Raw genomic sequence first — 22809 nt, 5'->3', positions numbered from 1 at the left:
GAGGCAGAATGTATGAATTAAGGAGATTTCTTTTCTGTGGGAAGTGATCCCACCACAGAGATATTAACTAGGTGATCTTGTCCCATTAAAAAAATGTAATGTATTACACTAAGTACAAGAGTGTTTTCTACAAATAAACAGCCATAAGCTCAACTTAACATTATGCACGTGGCAAAATAAGACCAAATAGGCTGCCAGTTGTCTTGTTTCGTAACTGCAAAGATCTGTATGTATTAGACCTAGCAATAAGGAAGATGTAATTTTTTAAAAAAACTGTTTCCCTCTCAGATAAGATTATATCAAAGAAAAATACACTGAGCTGACATTAAGATATTTAAGTAGAATGTAGAATTTGTTTAATGCTTCCTTAATTCTACCCATTATTTGAGATTTAAAAAACTCTTTATATACAAGTGTCAAACTTACAGAAGATTTCCAAATCTAATAAACTCCTGTGTATTCTTTATATCAATGAATTGTTAGCATTTGCCACTTTACTGTTCTATCTTTTCTTTCTGCAGTTATATTTATTCTGAACTATTGGACTGTGAGTTTCATACATAATGCCTCTTCACTCCTTTAGACTTCAGCATGTAATATCTAAGCAAAGAGAAATTCTTTTATATAAAACCAGTACAGCTACTAAACATAGGAAATCCAAAATTGATAAAATGTTATTGACTCTGTAGTTTATACCCATAATTCTGCCAATAATGCTCTTTACAGCAAAATTGCCCACAAAAGACCCAGTGCAGATCACTTATGTATGACTTTGGACTCTGTAGCAACCTTTTCTTAGCCACTGAAACAAGCCTTCAAGTAAAAGGTGATAGGTTCATGTCTTACCAGGAGAAGTGGAGAGGTTGGAGTAGTGATGGCCTCATGCAGAAATTCAATAGGGGCGAATGCATGGAAAATTGTCAAGACGCCCAAGAAATTGAAAGCAAATAAAGCAAAGATAATGGGTGTGTGAGAGAAGGAAGTCTGCACAGTAAGGGAGATCTTGGGCAAGTAAGTCAAGAAAACGTTCTGGAGAAGGTGACCGGGATTTTTGCTATGAAAGACAATTTGGGTCACAGAAGGCGAGCTCAAAGATGGTTGTGGGATGTGGAGCCACCCTGGTAGTTAAGAGGTAGGAACTGGGGGTCTTCTGAGAACAGACGATCTCAGGAACCACTTAGGTGATGTGGTGGTAAGCATGTCGGTAGCCTTGCTGGCAGGAAACCTCCTGGGAGTTTTTTGAATGGCATAAGCATCTCTTCAACACAAACTCTCCATCTTGTGTTAAAAGCTATGTCTCATTCCCTTTCTGTTAGGACTTCTTCTTTGTCTTCTTCTATATTCCTTCCTCTATAATTTCTTTCCTCTTGAGGATAAGATTTGTTTCTGTTACCAACTGTTTATTATTTGAATAATAAAGAGTGTATAAAATATGTGTATGGGTTTTACAGAATAATGAAATAAACACATGGTATACCTGCCCCCTGACTCCAATTTAAGAGCAGAACAAATGTTACCCATACCTTAGAGCCTTACGTGTGTCCCTCCCTGATCCCATCTCCTTCTTGGCCCTTGAAGAAGCAAAAGCTCCTCTGGTTATTTTAAATTCATAGTTCCTTTTGTGTTTTTTTGGTTTTGTATTGTTCTTTCATCACTCCTTGTGAACTCTCTACTTGTCAAATTGTTTGTATGTCAGCAATTACCCATCAAGTTTCATTTATTCATCAACTGTAGAATTTCTCATATTATTCTCCTGGCAACGTACTGTCTCACTCTATGTTATTTCTGAATCTCTTCAGGTTATATCTTCCTTTGACTCTCCATTTTTTCTTGTGTTCTGTCTTCCATAATGTCTTTTTCTCACTCTCTTAGTCTAGGTCCTTCTTTTCTCTTACACCAACATAAGACAAGCATTACTTTCCCCCACTTCCCATTAATCTCATATTCATGTATACATTTATTCCTTTATTGGTCACCAAAGAGCCAGTCATTTATACTAGGAACTACAACGTTATGATACACAAATTCTGCTCCACAATTCAATACTGATAATCACTTATTACTTTACTAGTTACCATCTGTTGAGTGTTTCCTAAGTACCAGGCACTATGTTAAAAGAAAATCCTGAATATCTAGATCTCACAAAAACCAGAAAAATTTTAATATTATCCATGCTATATAGAGAAACAATCTCAAGAGGTTAAGTAACTCACCCAAAGTTATTCAGCCAGTGTGTGCCAGGTCAGGATTCTAGGCCCTATTTGATTCCAAACACTATTGATGATATATGGAAATAGATGTACTGTAGAAGAATAAATATGTAATTTACCCACAATCAAGTCACAATCTCCTCGTTGCCTTGGTGCCAGAGCATTTCCATGACAAAGAACTTCTGCACTGTTTGGAGCCTCCACTTGATTCCTCACACTGAGAACTAAAAGCAAACTGTGAGAAATATTATACCCTTTGAGATTGATTAGAGCTTAGATTTCAGGTAAATGTATTGACTGCTAGTTCTTACTTCCTCAGCCACTTTTCAAAGCACTTCACAGTGCATTGCTTCTTATAACAACCTCAAGACATGGGAACAATTATTATCTTCCTTTTCAGACTAAAAAATGAGAACACACTGAGGATGAATCACTTGTTCTGAAAGTGTAACTAGCAAGCATCATTGCTGAGATTTGAATCCAGGGGGCTGGCTAAAGAAGTCATGTAATAACCACATCCCAGCATTTACTTTGCTAAACATGTAAAGTCAGAGTTAGCTCTTTACTGTGGAGCTTTTTGATACCAAACTCTCCTCCTCAACCCAGGAATTAACTTCTCTTGTAGTGGTACTGGAGGTAGAAAGGGAAGTGTGGTGAGGTGATGATGGGAGCGATCCCAGGACTCATCTCCTGGAAAGAAACAGCTCATTAATTCTGCCAGGACTAGGGGTCTCACAACTCACAATTAATTAGCCATGGCCACTAATGATGGTTACGAAGACAGTGGAAGATCTAGAGGAAATGTGCCAGAAACAGTACTCCCTTTGGTAAATAAAAAGATCATCCCCTGCTCCTCTGTGTCACTGGCGAGTACAAAGGTATTGTTTTCTTTTTGCCACCCTCTCCTGAGTGTCCCATATTTCAGGTCTTCCCTCTCAAACTTCTAATGTGTTTATTCAATATGCTCTTACTTTGGTTTATTTCCTTCATCCTTTGAAATAGAGGTATAATTTACATAGTAGAGTGTACAGATTTTAATGCACAGTTCACTGAGCTTTGATCAATGTATACATCCAGGTAAATATCACCCTAGTGAAGATACGGAATATTTCCATTACCTCAGAAGTTCTCATTCCCATCTATAATAATTCTCTCCACTCCCTGCTCTAGGCAACCACTGATCTGATTTCCATCATTTTAAGTGGTTTTGCCTGTTCTAGAACGTCACAGAAAAGATTCATTCAGTGCACACTCTTTGTGTTTGGCTTCTGCTCTGCACAACATTGAGATTTACCCATGTTGTTTTATGCATGAATAACGCATTCTTTTTATTACTGAGTAGTGCTCCACTGTATTCATATATCACTATTTGTTCATCCATTTCATTTGCACTTGCTGTGGTTTTCAATTTGCCTGCAAATTAGTTAGTATTCCTCCCTTTGCAAGGCAGAGCCTACTTCTCCTCACCTTGAGTGTGAGCTGTACTTAGTGACTCACTTTTAATAAATATAATGTGGCAAAAATGGTGTGTGACATTCATTTTTGGCTCTTGGAACTTTCACACATCCTGGTTGATTTAATTAATCAATTATCTAACTTAATTTATTAGTTTATTTGTTTTTTGGGTCTGTAAAACATTACTATGGTTTAAAGACTCAGAGCTATACCAAAAATAAGTGCAGGAAAATGTCACTTCTTTCACCCCTAAAACCCTGTTCTCATTCCCTCATTCTTTCCATCCTGTTCCCAACAATCCCTTTGTGATCAAACCCTCTTATACCACTAACTCTTGGCAACCACAGAGCTGTCCTCCACTGCTATAATTTTCCCTTTTACAAAATGTCACACAAATGGAACCATACAGCAGGTCTAACTTTCCGTGTGGCTACTTTCACTCTCAATAATGTCCTTGAGATTCATCCATGTTATATGCAATTGAGTATTTATTGGATACTCAAGGAATGTACCAGTAGTTTGTTCCTCTTTGCTGCTAGGTAGATTTCATGATATTGGATATATCACAATTTGCTTATCTATTTACACATTGAAGGGTGTTTGAGTTGTTTTTAGTTTTTGGTGATCATGAATAGAGCTACTGTAAACATTCGCGTATAGATTTTTGTGTGACCATAAGTCTTCTTTTCTCTAGTGTGAGGGAATAGACACATATTGTCAAGGTACATATGTTTAGACTTATAAGAAAGTACCACATTGTTTTCCAGAAAGGCTGTATCATTTTGCCTTCCCACAAGTAATGGGTGAAAGTTCCAGGTACCTTGCACTTTTGCCAGCATTTGGCAATGTCAGTTTTTATATTTTAAACTATTAGCCATTCTAATAGTTGTGTGGTGGTATTTCATAACGGTTTTAATTTGTTTTCTGTAATAGCTAATCATGCTGAGCATCTTTTCATGTTCTTCTTGCCATCTTTGTTTCATTTTGGGGAATTGTTTGTTAAAGTGTTTTGCTCAGTTTTTCATTGGCATGTTTCTTTCTTACTGTTGAGTTCTGAGAGTTCTTTATGTATTTTGGTCCTCTGTTGATGTCTTAGCTCAGATTGCCAAACAAAATACTGCAGACCTGGTAGCTTAACCAAAATTGTCTCCTCACAGTTTGCAGACTGGAAGTCCAAGATTAGGGTACTAGCATGGTCAGTTTCTGGTGAGAGATCTCCTCCTGGCTTGTAGATGGCTACCTTCTTGCTCATGTGACAATTCCTTGATGCCTGTGCAGGGAGGGAGAGAGAATGAACTCTCTGATGTCTCTTTTATAAGGACACTAATCCTATCAAATCAGGGGCCCACTCTTATGACCTCATTTAACCTTAATTACTTCCTTCGAATCCCCATCCCCAAATACACTACACTGGGGGTTGGTCCTTCAATATATGAATATGTGGGGAACACAAACATTCAGTCCATAATGTTGGATATATGACTTGTGAATATTTCTTTCCAGGTGAACTTGTCTTTTCATCTTCCGTCTTCTGCCAAGCAAAAGTTTTTAAATTTATAAAGTTTAATTTATTAATGTCATCTTTCATAGATCATGTTTTTAAAGTTATGTCTAAGAATTCTTTGCTTAATCCCAAATCACAAAGATTTCTCCTATGTCTTTTTCTAAAAGTTTTATAATTTTACATTTTACATCTGACTCTATGATCCATTTGTTTATTTGTTTTTGTTTTGTTTTGACTGCACTGCGTGGCTTGCAGGATCTTAGTTCACTGACCAGGGATGGAACATGTGGCCCCTGCAGGGGAAGCACTGAGTCTTAACCACTGGACCACCAGGGAATTCCCTATGATCCATTCTGAGTTAATTTCTTTTTAATGTAGATGAGCATTGCATTGAGGTTTATTTAATTGCATATCCAATTGTTTCAGCACCATTTGTTGAAAAGATTGTTCTTTTCCTTCTGAATTAACTTTAAAACTTTGTCAAAATTCAACTAGCTTTTGATATTGTGTACCCATAACCAATACCACAATACTGTATATGCCAATATCATACAGTATGTAACCAATACCACAATAGTGTAGCTTTATGGTAACTTGAAAATTCAGGTAGTGTAAGTCTTCCACCTGTTGGTTTGGTTATTGCAGTTTCTTTTTCTTTCTGTATGCATTTTTTTTTTCTTTCTTTTTTTTTTTTTTGGCACACGGGCTTAGTTGCTCCATGGCATGTGCGATCTTCCTGGAGCAGGGACCGAACCTGTGTCCTCTGCATTGGCATGCAGATTCTTAATCACTGCACCACCTAGGAAGCCCCTGTATGCATTTTAGAATCAGCTTGTATATAACTATACAAATGCTGTGGCCTTTCATTTTATTTTCTTGCCGTATTGCACTGGCTAAAACTTTCAGTAAGATGTTGAATAGAACTGGTGAGAGGGGACATCCTTGCCTTTTTCCTAATCTTAGGAGGAGAACTTTCAGTTCTCAACATTAAGTATGATGTTAACCATAGGTTTCTGTAAATCCCTTTAATCAGGTTACATAAGTTTCCTTCTGTTCCTAGTTTATTGAGAATTTTTTGTTTGTTATGAATGTAGGTTGGATTTTGTTGAATGCTTTTCTGCATCTATTGACATGTTTATGTGATTTTTCTCCTTTTAATTGTCAATATGGAGGGTTATTGATTGAGTTTTGAATATTGAACTAGGCTTGCATTCCCTGGGCCCCACCTGGCCCTGATATATAATTTTTTAAATGTATTGCTGGATTAGATTTATCATTGTGTTGTAGACATTTTGTGTCTCTGCTCATATAGGGTGTTGATATGTAGTTTTCTTTCCATATACTGTCTTTATCTGGTTTTGGTATCAGGATAATGCTGGTCTCATCAAATGATTTGGAAAGTTGACCTCTTCATCTACTTTCTGAAAGAGATTTTGTGGAATTGGTGTTATTTCTTCTTTAAATATTTGGTAGAACTTGCCAGTAACACCATCTGAGCCTGAAAATGAAAATCATTTATTTATTTATTTTTTAAAAAACACATAACATTTTTCATTTTGACCATTGTTAAGTTTATAGTTCAGTAGGGATAACTATATTCATAGTTGTGTGCACCAGATCACTAGAACTTTCTTATTTTGCATGCTATAAATATCAGCTATTTAAAGTGTACAATATATTGGTTTTGTATATATTTACAAAGTGTGCAGCCAACAACCTATATAAATCTGGAATATTTTTATTAGCCCAAAGAGAAACCTCATAGTTGTTAGTAGTCATCCCCCTTTTCCTTAGAGTCTGGCAACCATTGATCTACTTTCTCTTTCCATGGATTTCCCTATTCTGATTATTTCATATAAATAGTGTAATACAACACGTGGTCTTTCGTGTCTGGCTTTCTTCATTTAGCATGTTTTCAAGATTCATCCACGTTGTAACATGGATCAGTAGTTTATTCCTTCTTATGGCTGAATAATATTCTGTTGTATGAATACAACACATTTTGTATTTCCACTCATTGGTTGATGAACTTTTGGGTTATTGCCACTTTTTGGCTATTATGAATAGTGCTGCTATGAACATTCATGTATGAGTTTTTGTGTGAACACATATTCTTAATTCTCTTGGGTATAAACCTAGGAGTAGAATTGGTAGATCATTTGGTAACTCTGTATTTAAACTTTTGAGGAACTGCCAAACTGATTTCCAAGCAGCTGCACCATTTTACCTTCTTCACATCCTGCCAGCACTTTCTTTTTCTCCCTTGCTCCTTCCCCAGCTTCCTTCGTTCCTTCTTCTTCTTCTTTTTTTTTAAATTAGTGGGGTATGAGTAGCATCTCATCATGGTTTTGATTTTCACGTTGTTGATAACAAATCATATCAAGCATTTTTTCACATACTTATTGCCCATTAAAAAATTTGGGTTATTTGTCTTTTTATTATTGTGTTGTAAGGGTTCTTTATGTATTTTAGATACAAGTCCCTTATCAGATACTTGATTTGCAAATATTTTCTTTCATTTTATGTGTTGTCTTTTTACTTTCTTGATGGTATCCTTTAAAGTGCAAAACTTTTAAATTTTGATGAAGTCTGATTTATCTATTTTTCTCTTGCTGCTCATGATTTTCATGTTATAACTAATTCTCATTTACCAAATTCAGATCATGAATTTTCACTTCTATGTTTTTATCTAAGAGTTTTATTTGATCCATTTTGAGTTAATTTTTTTATATGATGTGAGGTAAAGGTCCATCTTCATTCTTTTGTAGGTAGCTTTCTAATTGTCACAGCATCAGTTGTTGAAGACACTTTTCTTTCCCCATTGAATGGTCTTGACACGCTTGTCAAAAATCACATGGCCATGGACATAATGGTTTATTTGTAGACTCTCAATTTTATTCCACTGACTTATATGTCTATCCTTGTGCCAGTACCTTACTGTCTTGATTGTCGTTTGTAGTAAGTTTTGACATTGGGAAGTGTGAATTTTACATTCTTCTTCTTCTGGGCCTTTTATAATTCCATATGAAGTTTAGAATCAGCTTGTAAATTTGGACAGAGAAGTCATCTAGTGTTCTGATAGAGGTTGTGTTAAATATATTGATTAATCAGTCTGGAGTATATTATCATCTTAACAACAATAAGTCTTCTGGCTCACCAACATAAGCTATTTTCCCATTTATTTAGCTCTTCAATTTCTTTTCACAGTATTTGTTATTTTTCAGGATATAAGTTTTAAACTTCTTTTGTTAAATTTATTCCTAAATATTTTACTCTTTTTGATACTACTGTGAATAAAATTTTTCTTATTTTATTTTTGGATTGTTCATTGCAAATGTATAGAAATACAATTGATTATTGTATATTAATCTTGTATCCTGTAAGCTCTCTGAACTCATTTATTAGATCCAACACGTTTTTTAATTTTAGTTCTAATAGTTTTAAAAACAATTTCTTATGATTTTTCTATATACAAGATCATATTGTCTGTGATTAGAAATAGTTTTAATTCTTCCTTTCTAATCTAGGTGGTTATTATCTATTTTTCTTATTTAATATCCCTGGCTAAAACCTCCAATATAATGTTGACTAGAAGTAGTGAAAATAGACATTTTATTTCTTCTTCCTGATGTTAAAGGGAAAGTATCCAGTCTTTTGTATTAAGTATGATGTTAGCCATGTGTGGGTTTTTGTAGATGCCCTTTATCAAGTTGAAGTTGTCTTCAATTCCCAGTTTATTGATTTTTTTTTTAATAATGAGAGTGTTGGATTTTGTCAAATGCTTTCTCTGCATCTGTTGAGATTATCATGTGATTTTTCTTTCTTGTTCTATTGATGTGATGAATTACATTAATTGATTTCCAGATGTTAAACTAACCTTGCATCTCTGGGATAAATCCTACTTGGTTGTGGTGTATTATTCTTTTTCATTTTCCTGGGTTTGTTATGCTCTTATATTCTGTAACAATGTCCTAAGGGGTATTCGGCAGAAGCCTCTTACCCCATCAAAACCTGGGAGTGAGAGATGGCTTTAAGGCAGGTCCTACAAGCTTCTCATCCTCTCATGATCCGGGAGGATCAAAAGACATCCTGAGGGAGGGTGGGGGGGACTCGAGGGGGGGGGCATCAAGGAAGGGAGGGAATATGGGGATATGTGTATAAAAACAGTTGATTGAACCTGGTGTACCCCCAAAAAAATAAAATAAAATAAAATTAAAAAAAAAAAAAAAAAAAGAATTGAACCACCAAAAAAAAAAAAAAAAAAAAAAAGACATCCTGCCAAGTCTTATATTAGCCATGGTTTCAAGCACTTTCTTGTTTGGCATATGTGGATATGTGTAAGGTTTCCAGAGTGCCATGGTAGAGCTACCTGCCTATATCAACATGACAATTAGAGGGAGATTATGTAGCCAAAAATGGGCACAGCAGAGTTAGGGAATCTATAGAAGGGAAAGACAGTAAAAACAGGAAGGATAAGAGAGGAACTGTTAAAAATTAGCAGACATGATAATCCTTGAATTTAGGGAGATATCAGTCTCCTCTTAAACTAGTCTCTCTCTCTCTCTCTCTCTTATTAAATATATTGTGGACACAGTGACACACTGCAGTGGCTTGGGTCTGTATAGAGAAAGTAGTGGGTTGGAGCACCCAATATTCTCACAAATCATGAAAAAACTTTTCATAATTTAGAAAGCACATCAAGCAGCTCTCGGTTAGCTCTCCCTGGAGTCCCGGTCCTTCCCCAGTAACCTCCTAAGTGCCCTCTTTACCTCCTTGTTCCTCAGGGTGTATATGAGGGGGTTAAGGGAAGGAGTGCCCACTGCATAGAGGAGACCAAAGAACTTGCTCCTTCTTTGGGCATAGGGATTTTTCGACTGGAGGTAGACAGACGTGCCTGAGCTGTAGAAGATGGTGACAACCATGAGATGGGAGGAACAAGTCCCGAAAGCCTTCTTCCTCCCCTTTGAATTAATCCTCAGTACTGCCCGGGCAATGGCACCATAAGAAGCAAGGATGAGGCTGAGGGGCACGACCACAAAGATGATACTGAACACAGCTAATAGGATTTCATTGAAGGTGGTGTCTCCACAGGAGAGTTGAATTAGAGAAGGGACTTCACATAGAAAGTCATCTATCTGTCGATGGGTGCAGAAGGGCATGCGGAGGGTGGGTGGTGTCTGGACTATTGATTGGACCAGACCCGTTACCCAGGCCACAGCCGCCAGCTGTCGACACAGGCCGGGGTGGATGATGGTGGCATAGCGGAGGGGCTGGCAGACAGCCACGTAGCGGTCAAAGGCCATCACTGTCAGGAGAATGCACTCAGTGGTCCCCAGAAACAGGAAGATGAAGAGCTGGACAGAGCAGCCAAGAAAAGTAATGGTCTTCCTTGGGCCCCAGAGGTTGACCAGCATCTGGGGAACACAACTTGTAGTGAAACAGAGGTCCAAGAAGGAGAGGTTGGAGAGGAAAAAGTACATTGGGGAGTGGAGCCTGGGGTCCAGCACGGACAGCAGGATGATGAGCGTGTTGCCCACCAGAGTCAGGAGGTAAGAAATCAAGACGACCACGAAGAGGATTCTTTCAAGCCCTGGGTGTTCAGAGAAGCCCAGAAGGAGGAAGTCCACCGGGGAGCTGTGGTTGACCATGGCCTGTTCCTGTCCAGAAATAGAGGGAAGAGGGTTGTCTGAGCAGTACATTTCCACCTGTTTTATAATTACTCCCCCTGGGTACTTGTCACATGGATGTTTACCTTCTGCCTTCAGTCGCTCAGCCTCTTTCCCAGTCACATCACCATCCAGCAGCTGCTTCTCTTCCCCTGTTCCTCCAGGTCAAATGCTGTCTAGTGGGAGTGAGGAAACCATGAATGTGCAGAACGCACACGGAGCCTCACACTGGTCTAGACACACTGGGTGAAGATAAAGAAAGCTGATGTGAAATATGGATTGGTTAGTTTTTCTTAATTCAGCAATCATTTATTGAGTGCCTGTTTTGTTCTGAATACAGTGGTAGTTTTCGATATTCCCTTATATCTACATAAATTATTACTAAATTTTTTTAGTGATAAAATTTTTTTTTACTGAATTTCCTTCTTGAGAGTATCTGTGCAGCTTTACTTTCTACTCTGGAACATAAATTTTCTAGGTTATTCATGTTTTATCTACTTTACCCTCAATTGTAGGAGAGCCACTGGAGACAGAATGTGTGAATTAAGGAGAATTTCTTCTCTGTGTGAAGTGACCCCACCACAGAGATTGTCCCATTAAAAAATTGTGATTTATTAAGCTAAGTAACAGACTGTTTTCTACAAGTAAAAAGCTGTACGCTCAACTTAACATTATTTACATGTGGTAAAACAAGACCAAACAGGCTGCCAGTTGTTTTGCTTTGGAACTGCAAACATCTATAATTATTGGGCCTTGAAATAAGGAAGATAATATAATTTAAAAAATACTTTCCATTTCAGACAAGATTACATCAAAAGGAAAATACACTGAATTGATATTGAGATATTTAATTAGAATGTAGAATTTTTTAATGCCTCCTTAATTCTATTCAGTATTTGAGATTTTAAAACTTTTTATATACAAATATGAAACTTACAGAAAATTTCTAAGTCAAAAAAATTCTTGTTTACTCTTATCAATAATATTTGCCACTTTTTAAAATCATTCTCTCTTTTCTTTATATACACAGTTATATTTATTCAAGCTATTGGAGGGTGAATTTTATACATAATGCCTCTTCACTCCTTCATACTTTATCATGTAGTTTCTAATCAAAAGGAATATATAAAAAATATAAAAAATCCAACACTGACAAAACATCAACTGTAGTTTATACTCATTATTTTGCTAATAATGTTCGTTATAGCAAGTTTTCCCATTAAAGATCCAGTGCAGATCACTTGGTCCTATAGTAGCCTTTTCTTAGCTGCTGAAACACAGAAGCCTTAAAGTGTAACGTGATGGGTTCATGTCTCACAGGAGAAGCAGAGAGGATGGAGTAGTGGTGGCCTCATGCATAAGTTCAATAGTGGGGAATGCATGGAAAATTGTCAAGACCCCCAAGAAATTGAAGGCAAATAGAGCAAAGATAATGGGTGTGTGAGAGAAGGAAGTCTGCAAAGTAAGGAGGAACCTGGATGAGTAAATCAAGAAAACGTTCTGGAGAAGGTGACCGGGATCTTTGCTATGAAAGACAGTTTGAGTCATAGAAGGCGGGCTCAAAGATGGGTGTGGGGTGTGGAGCCACTCTGGCAGTTAAGAGGTAGGAACTGGGGGTCTTCTGAGAACAGACGATCTCAGGAAACCATTTAGGTGATGTGGTGGTAAGCATGTCGGTAGCCTTGCTGGCAGAAAACCTCCCGGGAGTTTTTTGAATGGCATAAGCATCTCTTCATCACAAACTCTCCATCTTGTGTTAAAGCTATGTCTCATTCTTTTTTTGTTAGGACTCCTTTTTGTCTTCTTCTCCAGTTCTTCCCCCCTCATTACTTCCCCCTTGAGGATAGGATTTGTTCCCTTTAACAGTTTTTTGTTTTTGTTTTTTTGCAGCTTGTGGGATCTTAGTTCCCCAACCAGGGATCAAAGCTGCACCCTCGGGAGTGAAAGCGCAGAGTCCTAACCCCTGGACATCCACAGAATTCCCAACAATTGTTTATTATTTGAATACTAAAGAGTGAATAAAATACATCTATGGGCTTTACAGAATAATAAAATAAACAAATGGTATACCTGCCCCCCTGACTCCAATTTAAGAGCAGAACAAATATTACTCACATCCTAGAGCCTTATGTGTGTACCTTTGTGATCACAGCTCCTCTATGCCCTTGAAGAAGTAAACGGTATTCTGGTTATTTTAAATTCATCATTCCTTTTGAACTTTATAGCTGTCATATTGTTTGTATGTCAGCAATTACCCACCAAGTTTTATTTATCCATCAACTGTAGAATTTCTCATATTCTTGTTTTCTTTGCGATGTCTTACTCTGCATGTTATTTCTGAATGTCTTCAGGTTATACCTTCCTTTGCCTTTGTTCTTTCTTCTTAGCCTGTCTTTCATAACAGGTCTTTTTCCCACCCTCTTTTTCTAGGTTCTTCTTTTCTCTTACACCAAGAAAGGCAAACACTACTTCCCTGCTTCCCATTAATTCCATATTCACGTGTGCATTTATTCTTTTATTGGTCGCCAAGTAGCCAGTCATTTACTAGGAGCTACAAGGTTATGAGATGCAAATTCTGCTCCACAATCCAGTAACGACAATCTTGTATTCCTTTAGTAGTTACCATCTCTTGAGTGTTTCCTAAGTACCAGGCACTATGTTAAAAAAAAATCCTGGATATCCGGGTCTCACAAAAACCATGAAAAAAATTGTTGATATTATCCCTCCTTTATAGAAGAAACAGTCTCAGAGAGGGTAAGTAACTCGCCCAAGATTATCCAGCCAGTAAGTGCCAGGGCCAGGATTCCAGACTCTGTTTCACTCCCAATGTTAATGACGTTATATAGAAATGGACAGGCTATAGGAGAAGAATAAATATGTAACTTACCCACAGTCAGGTCACAGTCTCCTCATTGCCTTGCTGCCGGAGCATCCCCATGAAATGGAGCTTTTGGACAGGTTAGAGCTTTCACTTGATCCTCACACTGAGAACTAAAAGCAATCTATGAGAACTATTGTACCCTTGACATTGATCAGAGCTTAGATTTCAAGTAAGGGTAATGACTGCTAGTGCTTACTTCTCCAGCCACTTTTCAAAGCACTTCACAGTGTATTGCTTCTTATAACAACCTCAAGACATGGGCACAATTATTATCTTCCTTTTCAGACAAAGATATGAGAATAAACTGAGGATGAATCTCTTGTTCTGAAAGTGATTGCTGAGATTTGAACACACGGGGGTGGCTGAAGAAATCATGTAACAACCACATCCCACTATTACTTTGCTGAAATGTGAGGCCAGAGGTAGCTCTTTACTGTGAAGCTTTTTGATACCAAACTCTCCTCCTTGATTCCAGAAATTAACTTCTCTTGTAGTGGTATTGGAGGTAGAAAGGGAAGCGTGGTGAGGTGATGGAGGGAGTGATCCCAGGACTCTTATCCCATGGAGAGAAACAGCTCCTTAATTCTGCCAAGACTAGGGGCCTCACAACTCACAATTAATTAGCTGCTGCCACTAATGATGGTTAAGAAAAGAGGGGAGGATCTAGAGTAAACATTCCAGAAACAACGCTCCTTTTGGTAAATAAAAAGGTCTCACTCTGTTCCTCTGTGTCACTGGGGAGTGCAAAGGTATTGTTTTCATTTTTCTACCACCTCCTCAGTGTCATGTATTTCAAGTCTTCCCTCTCAAGCCTCTAATGTGCATATTCAATACCCTTTTACTTTGGTTTATTTCCTTTCTCCTTTTAAATAGATGTATGATTTACATAATAGAGTGCACAGATTTTAATGCACAGTTCACTGAGCTTTGATCAATGTATACATCCAGGTAAATACCACCTTAGTGAAGATATGGAATATTTCCATCATCACAGAAATTCCTCATGCTTATTTATAATAATTCTCCCTACTCTATGTTCTAGGCAACATCGATTTGATTTCTAACGTTTTAGGTGGTTTTGCCTGCTCTAGAACTTCACAAAAAAGATTCACTCAGCGCACGCTCTTTTGTGTTTAGCTTCTACTCTACACAACATTGAGATTCATCCATGTTGTTTGTGTATCAATAGCCCATTCCCCCCCTTTTTTTTTTAAATTTTGGCTGGCCCTGCATGGCACGTGGGACCCTAGTTCCCTGAATAGGGATGGAACCCGCACCCCCTACATTGGAAGTACAGAGTCTTAACCGCTGGACTGCCAGGGAAGTCCTCAGCTGACTTCTGGTCTGCAAGCTCAGGAAGGACCCTAAGCTGGAAGCATCAACTAAGTTGCTTCTGAATTCTGACCCACAGAAACTGTGAGGGAATACATATTTGTTATTTGAAGCCACTGAGTTTTGGGGTAATTTTTTATGCAGCAATAGATACCTTAGGGTTCTTTCCAGTTTTTGGTTTTATAAATAAATCTGCTGTGAATTTTCATGTACAGGTTTTTTTGTGGACATGTATTTTAATTTCTCTTTGGTAAGTACCTACAGGTCACATTTTTAGGTCATGGGATAGGTGTACATTAAACTTGATAAGAAACCTTGAAGCTGTCTTGCAAAGTGATTGTATTCCGACCAGCATCTTTGAGATTTCCAGTTGCTCAACATTCCTGCCAGAATTTGTATTGTTATTCTTTTGACTTTAGCTAGTCCATTGGGTACGAAGTGGTATCTCATTACAGTTTTAACTTACATTTTTCTCTAATGACCAAGTTGTTGAGCATCTTTTATATTGGCTACTCATATATCTTCTTTTGTGAAACATCTGTTCAACTCATTTGCCTATATTTTATTTCATTTATCTTTTTATGATAGACTTTCAGGAGTTCGTTAAACATTTTAGATAAAAACCCTATGTCAGGTAATACATTGTGAATATTTTCTTTCAGTCTGTGACTTGATGGTTCATTAAAAAAAGTGTATTCCAATGAGAAGCTTTCAAATTTCATTAGCTGCTAATTTACATTTTTGTGGCTAGTGTTTGTTGGGTCTTGAGAAATCTTTTCCTATTCTAAGGTCATAAATATTTTCTCTCTTTTCTTAAGAACTTTTATAGTTTGTATGTTTACTTATAGACCCATGTTAAATTAATTTTTGTGTATGTTGTGATGTAGGAGTCACAGTTCATTTTTACTATGTTATTTGCCTTATAAATTGCAGGCATTTATTTGTGAGATATATGTATATATGCAGATAAGCATATAGCTACACATATGTAAATACAGATATGTAAAATTTTCTCTCAGACTGTCATGTATTCTCATTTTTCTTAACAATGTCTTTTAACGAGAAGACATTTTCAATTTTGCTAAACTCTAGTTTATCAAAGGGTAATGCTTTTCTTGTCTCATTTAAGAAGTCTTTACCTTTCTTATGGTCATGTGATATTCTTGTGTTTCTTTTAAGAAGTGTTATATTTATATATTGTACTTAAAAAAATACAATTTATTTATTTATTTATTTGGCTGCACAGCAGTGGAAGTGTGGAGTCTTAACCACTGGACACCAGGAAAGTCCCTACATTGTATGTTTTTGATAGATGTCCTTTATCAGGTTGAGGACTTTCCATTCTATTCCTAGTTTTTGGAGAGATTTTAGCATGTGTAGGTTTTGAATTTTTTCAAATGCTTTTTCTGTGTATATTGGGATGATCTCATTTTTTTTTGGCTTTTATCTATTACTATGGTATGTTATATTGATTATCTTTACATTCTTGGCATAAATCTCACTTGGTCACTGTGCATAATTCTTTTTATATGTTAAAGGATATGGTTTACTAATATTATGTTGAGTCTCTTTTGCATCTATGTTCATGAGGAATATTTTCCTATATTTTTCTTACAATGTTTTTAACTTGACTTTGGCATCAGCATAGTTCTGACATCATACAATGAATTTGGAAATCTTACTTCCTCCACTAATTTTTGAAAAAGTTTGTTAAGGATTGGTATTATTTTTCTTAAATATTTGATAGAATTCAATATTTGATAGTGAAACTCTATAAGCCTGGAAATTTTATGTCTATGTGGGAATATGTTAAATTATTAATTCAATTTCTTTCCTTATCATAGGTCTAATCAGATTTTCTGTGTGAGTCAATTTTGGTAATTTCTGCTCTCTAGGGACTTAAAATTTTATCTAAGTTGTCCAATTTGTTCTTAATATTCCCTTATTATCTTTTTCATTTCTGTAGGTTTGGTAGAGATGCACGCTTTTTCATTCCCAGTGTGGTTAACTTTCTTATCCTCCCTTTCTTTCTTGATATGTGTAGCTAAAGTGTTTTTTTTTTTTCCCCAGTTGATTTGCTTCAAAGAACCAAATTTGTTTTTATTGATTTACTCTAGTCTGGGTTTCTTTTCTTTATTTCATTGATTTCTGTTCTGATTCTTCTTCTGCTTGAGTTGAATTACGTTTGTATATATTTTTGTAGATTCTTAGGCTGGGCCCTTAGATGATTGATTTGAAACTTTTTTTTAAAGCTATAAAATTTCACCTAAGTCCTATTTTAGGTGCAGTCCATAAATCCTGATATATATATCTGATATCTATATAATGTATATATATATATATGTTTTTGCACAGCAAAAGAAACCATAAACAAATCGAAAAGACAGTCTACATAATGGGAGAAAATATTTGCAAATGATGCTACTGACAAGGGCTTAATTTCCAAAATATATGAGTACAAATGGCTCATACAACTCAATATCAAAAAAAACAAAACAAAAACCCAAATAACCCAGTCAAAAAATGGGCAGAAAACCTAAATAGACATTTCTCCAAAGAAGACATACAGAAAGTCAACAGGTACATAAAAAGATGTTCAACATTGCTAATTATTAGAGAAATGAAAATCAAAACTATAGTGAAGTATCATCTCACTCTGGTCAGAATGGCCATCATCAAAAAGTCTACAAATAATAAATGTTGGAGAGGGATGGAGGAAAGGCAACCCTCCTACACTGTTGGTTGGAATGTAAATTGGTGCAGCCACTATGGAAAACTGTATGAATGTTCCTTAAAAAACTGAAAATAGAGTTATCATATGATCCAGCAATCCCACTCCTGGGCATATATTCAGAAAAGATGAAAACTCTAATTCAAAAAGATACATGCATCCCAATGTTCATAGCAGCACTGTTTATAATAGCAAACACATGGAAGCCACCAAAATGTTCACCAACAGATGAATGGATAAAGAAGATGTGGTGTGTATATATATATATAATGGAATATTACTCAGCCATAAAGAATGAAATAATGCCATTTGCTGCAACATGGATGGACCTAGAGATTATCAGACTAAGTGAAGTAAGTCAGAAAGAGAAAGACAAACATTACATGATATCACTTATATGTGGAATCTAAAAAATAGAACAAATGAACTTATTTACAAAATAGAAACAGACTCACAGACATAGAAAACAAATTTACTGTTATCAAAGGGAAAGGGAGGAGCGATGAATTAGGATCATGGGATTAACTGATACATACTACCATATATAAAATAAACAACAAGGGTTTACTGTACAGCACAGGGAACTACATTTAATATCTTGTAATAACCTATAATGGAAAAGAACTGCAAAAAAAAAAGTATATATGAGGGTGAATCAAAATTTAGCCACACTCCAGTTATATTAAAACTTCTATAAATTCTACAGTCAGAGTGCAGACAATTTTTGACTCACCTTCATATATACCTATAACTGAATCACTTTGCTGTACACCCGAAACTAACACAATATTGTAAATCAACTATACTTCAATAAAAAAATTTTGATGTTTTGTTTTTATTCAGTTTGAATCATGTGCTAATTTCTTTGAGATTTTCTTCTTTGAATCTTGGGCTATCTAAAATTATATTGTATGATTTCTAAATATTTATAGATTTCGCACACTTCTTTATATTGTCGATTTCTAATTTAATTCTGTTTTGGTTCGTATAACATAATTTGAGACTTGTTTTATTACCTAGTATATACTGATGGATATTTCACATGCACACGAGAATTATGTGTAAGGTCTGGTCCTTTTAGGGTGTCAATGTTTACCATGCTCCTCCAACTTATCTCTCCTGTGGTGAGAAGTGGCTGAAATCTCTGCTGGCTCTTTCAGCCTTCCCGATGTTTTTTTGTTCTTGGAGTCTTTAAAAGCTTGTTCTGTACATCTATAGGTTAGTGGTCAGCTAAAAATTTGAGAGTTCTCATCTAGTTTTTGGGTTTGTTCCTTTGCAGTTTCCTCCTTCCTGGGATTTCTCCTCCTTAATTTCCAGATAGGATAGCTTTTTTTTTCAAAGGGTCAAATACCCTCTAGTTTCTCTTTGCTTTTGATCACTCACACTGACTTCAAACAGTTGTTTATTATGTATATTTTACTTCTACAGAATTTATAATTGCAATTGGCAGGAGAGTTAGTCTAGTGCAGACTACCCTCTTCATCTGTTCTAAATTCTCTGATTAAAAAAAATGTTTTTTCTCTCTGTGTTGGACTACAGCGTAGGAGCAGTGAATTCTAGAATCCCAAGGTTGGAAGAGCCATTTGGGTTAATGTTTAATCTTCATTTGATGTACCAAAATCCACTGATAACTCACCACTTTTTTAATCTTCTCAGGCCATTTTTTCCTATTCCATTTTTTTATAATTAATTTTTATTTGAGTATAGTTGCTTTATCCATTCCATTTTTTTTATACCTTATATTTTTAGGGGGCTATTCTGTGTTAGAATTTACCTCATTTCTATTTCCGCTTTCTGCTCTTAATTCTGTAGATTAGTGAAAGCCTAACCACTTATGAAATTGCATTTAATCATCATAACTGTCATATGATGTAGATTCTATTTCTCCTGCTTATTATACCCTAATAGTAGTCCTCCCCTCCTCCCATATTATTTTAGTTAGGTTATGCCTACTCAGAGTAAAGACTATTTCACAACCTCCCTTTCAGTTTCATGTGGTTGTAAGATGTTAGGCAATGGGATGTAGGAGAAATTCCCTCTGGCTGTTGTTGGGGAAGCTAGTAATGGAGCGTTTTTCAGGCTTCCAAGTGGGCACTATGCCTCTCTCTGACCTGACGGTGATGCTAAACCTGGCTGCATGCCAAACTGCTGAGCTACAACCAGGCCAGCAGCAGTGGTACCAGCACACATTGTAAATCATTAGATAAGATAGGGAGTAAGTCATGGGACTTCTTGCACCTTGAGGGCCTGGCCAGCCCCCGGGGATCGAAGAACATTCCAAGACTTACGAGTTAAGATCAAGGCATTTATGACAATAACCCGAGCTGCGAACTTGTGTGCCATGGCCTGGTGCTAAAAGCTGGGCTCCTTTGAGTGGCAAGCTGAAGTCTCACCCTTGGGGCAGACTCACAGCCAGGACCTTCCCAACTGGGGCTCCAGTTTGCTGTTCAAGGGACTTCCCAGCACTGCTTGGGTCTGGATGTACGTGGATCCCCCACTTGGTGATGTATAAACCTCTCTTCTCTTACTATCCTTTCTTAAATAGTCTTACTGTTTTCCCTTAATTAATTATACTGTAATCTTTCATTAACTCAATAAATTCTCTAAAATTCTTGTTTAGCTGAGTGCAGAGTAATTATTTTGCCAGCGAATCCAACAAAACTTGAAACCGAAGGTAAGGCTTTCAGCAAAACAGCTGTTTCCTGGAGCCTTCTTAAAATACTTTTGAAGCCCTCTCTTTGGCCGTCTTCTTTTGTCAGTTCTGCCATATCCTGGAACAATGATGTAATGGCTGCAGCACTACATACCATTTGGGACCACAAAATGTGGACCATATCCTAAGAATAGCAGTGTTCAAAGGAAAGTGGTCCTGAGATTTTTTTGTGGAGCAGAACTATCATACTGGCTCTGAATCTTCGCCTTCTGGATTTTGAAGCCAATATTTTTAGGTATATGTTAAAGATTAGCAGAGCCTAATCCAAAGTGAAATCCCCAACTTACAGAAAAAAGTACTAAGCTTCAGGATGGTTAAATAACTTGCATAAAAAGTAGGAAGCAGAGCCTGAATTTGTTCCAGGAAGGCCTGACAGCTGCAAAGTGGATGTGGGCCACCACACCTCCTAGTGCATTAGCTACTCCAGTTATTTTGTTGGTTTAGTCAATTTTCACACATTGCCTTCAGACGCAAGATGTAGGCTCAGTGACTATCCCTGAGTTATATATATATTTTGGTTTGTTTTGGTTAGGTTTGGCCTCAGATTTTAGCCGATTTTAAATTCCCTTGGACTTCCCTGGTGGTGCTGTGGTTAAGAATCTGCCTGTCAAATGCAGGGGACATGTGTTCCATCCCTGGTCTGGGAAGATCCCAAATGCCACGGAGCAACTAAGCCCATGCGCTACAACTACTGAGCCTGAGCTCTAGAGCCCACGAGCCATAGCTACTGAGCCTGTGTGCTGCAACTACTGAAGCCGGTGCACCTAGAGCCCGTGCTCTGCATCAAGAGAAGCCACTGCAATGAGAAGCCTGTGCACCACAATGAAGAGTAGCCCCCACTCGCTACAACTGGAGAAAGCCCATGCAAGCAACAAAGACCCAAGGCAGCCAAAAATAAATAAAATAAGTAAATTAAAAAAAATAAATTCCCTTGATTTCAGTTAGTATTATAGAATATATTATTCATCTTTCCAAATTTGGGGGTATGTAAAATATTAGTGGATATTGTAGGTTTGGGAGTATGGGAGGCACAGGGTCATGATGGCTAACCTATTATAGCGCTAGCATTTCTTGGCTATTTGCTTGGCAACTAGTGATGAGCATACAAACTTGTTCCCATTGGTACATAGTTTATAGCCAGTTCTGTCCTGAGCCAATAACAGCGGAAAAAAGATACATACCCCTTCCCCCACCCCCTTTCTCCTCCATCGCACTCTTTTGTTATTGAATAGGTAAAACATACACAGAATGCTGAGAAATAAAATATTTCCTGCAGTATCAGAAAACACATGATGTCACAGTCATCAAGGATTGCAGCAGTTTCCTGGAGCTGTTTCCTGGAGACTTTCTTAAATTACTGTTGAAGCCTTCTCTTTGTCTGTCTTCTTTCCTCAGTTCTGCCATATCCTGGAATAATGATGTAATGGCTGGAGCACTAGATACCATTTTGGACCACAAAAATGTGGATCTTATACTAAGAAGAGCAGAGTTCAAAGGAAACTCAGGAAGGAAACAAAGAATACCTGCTATCTAGCAACCATCAGACTGCAGCCACTCCTGAAGGTGAGCCCTGAGGGAACTCAGGATGTGAAAATACAGGATACTGGCCCCAGAGAGCTGAGGTGCATATCAAAGGAATGATTTAAGTGAGCCCAGATTTTTGCATCTTTCCATATGTAGAAAGGCACTAAATTCCTTAACTTGAGATTTCTAGTTTTCTTTTATTAACAGTACACTTTTGTTCCTACTACTTGCCCTTAATTGCAAAACTCCTATATATCCTAGCTCCCCCGTTGCCTCTTCGGAGCAGTTTTTTCAAGGTTACTTGAAATCCTCAATATGTCTCCTGAATAAAATATAGCCCTCAACATTTAGGTTGTGAATATATTTTTTTAGTTGACAATGCAAAACTAAAAACATAACGACAGGACAAGGCACATAATAAGTAAATTTCCCTCCTATTCCGGTTCCTTAGGCAATAAAGTTTCTGTCCTCCCAAAGATACTGTATGCATATATCAGCACATGTGTATAAATTTTTCTTTTTTAAAATATTAGAATATTATACATTTTGTAATGATTTTTTTCAATTAATTCCACTGTATACAACTTCATTTATTTAGTTCCTTATTGATAAATGTTTCCATTTTTTTGATTACAAATAATACCACATGAATATGCTTGTATGTATCTTATTTCATACATATATGAGTATATTAATAGAATAAATTCCATGGGCATTATGAAAAAGATGGGAACAAGGCTTCTGCTCCAGGAGGCCTCAATGAGGGCAGTGACTAGCCCTAGACCACCCCACC

At 36.9% G+C, this 22809-nt stretch overlaps 1 protein-coding gene across 1 annotated transcript; it reads right to left on the bottom strand.

Moving 5' to 3' along the window:
- Positions 1–9881: 9881 nt before the first annotated feature.
- On the bottom strand, positions 9882–10982 carry LOC130831566 (olfactory receptor 2H1-like). Its single transcript, XM_057699813.1, has 2 exons — positions 10922–10982; positions 9882–10826 (listed from the first exon to the last, which is right to left on the bottom strand). The coding sequence occupies exon 2, from the start codon at positions 10815–10817 to the stop codon at positions 9882–9884; it is 936 nt and encodes a 311-aa protein (XP_057555796.1). The 5' UTR covers positions 10818–10826; positions 10922–10982.
- Between the last annotated feature and the right edge of the window lie 11827 nt (positions 10983–22809).

Source organism: Hippopotamus amphibius, chromosome 11 (genome assembly GCF_030028045.1).
Source record: "Hippopotamus amphibius kiboko isolate mHipAmp2 chromosome 11, mHipAmp2.hap2, whole genome shotgun sequence".
Lineage (NCBI taxonomy): Eukaryota > Metazoa > Chordata > Mammalia > Artiodactyla > Hippopotamidae > Hippopotamus > Hippopotamus amphibius.
This window is presented reverse-complemented; position numbering and strand designations above follow the sequence as displayed.

Excerpts from the sequence above, each read along its gene's own strand:
- LOC130831566 (XM_057699813.1), bottom strand. The coding sequence starts at position 10,817 with ATGGTCAACCACAGCTCCCCGGTGGACTTCCTCCTTCTGGGCTTCTCT.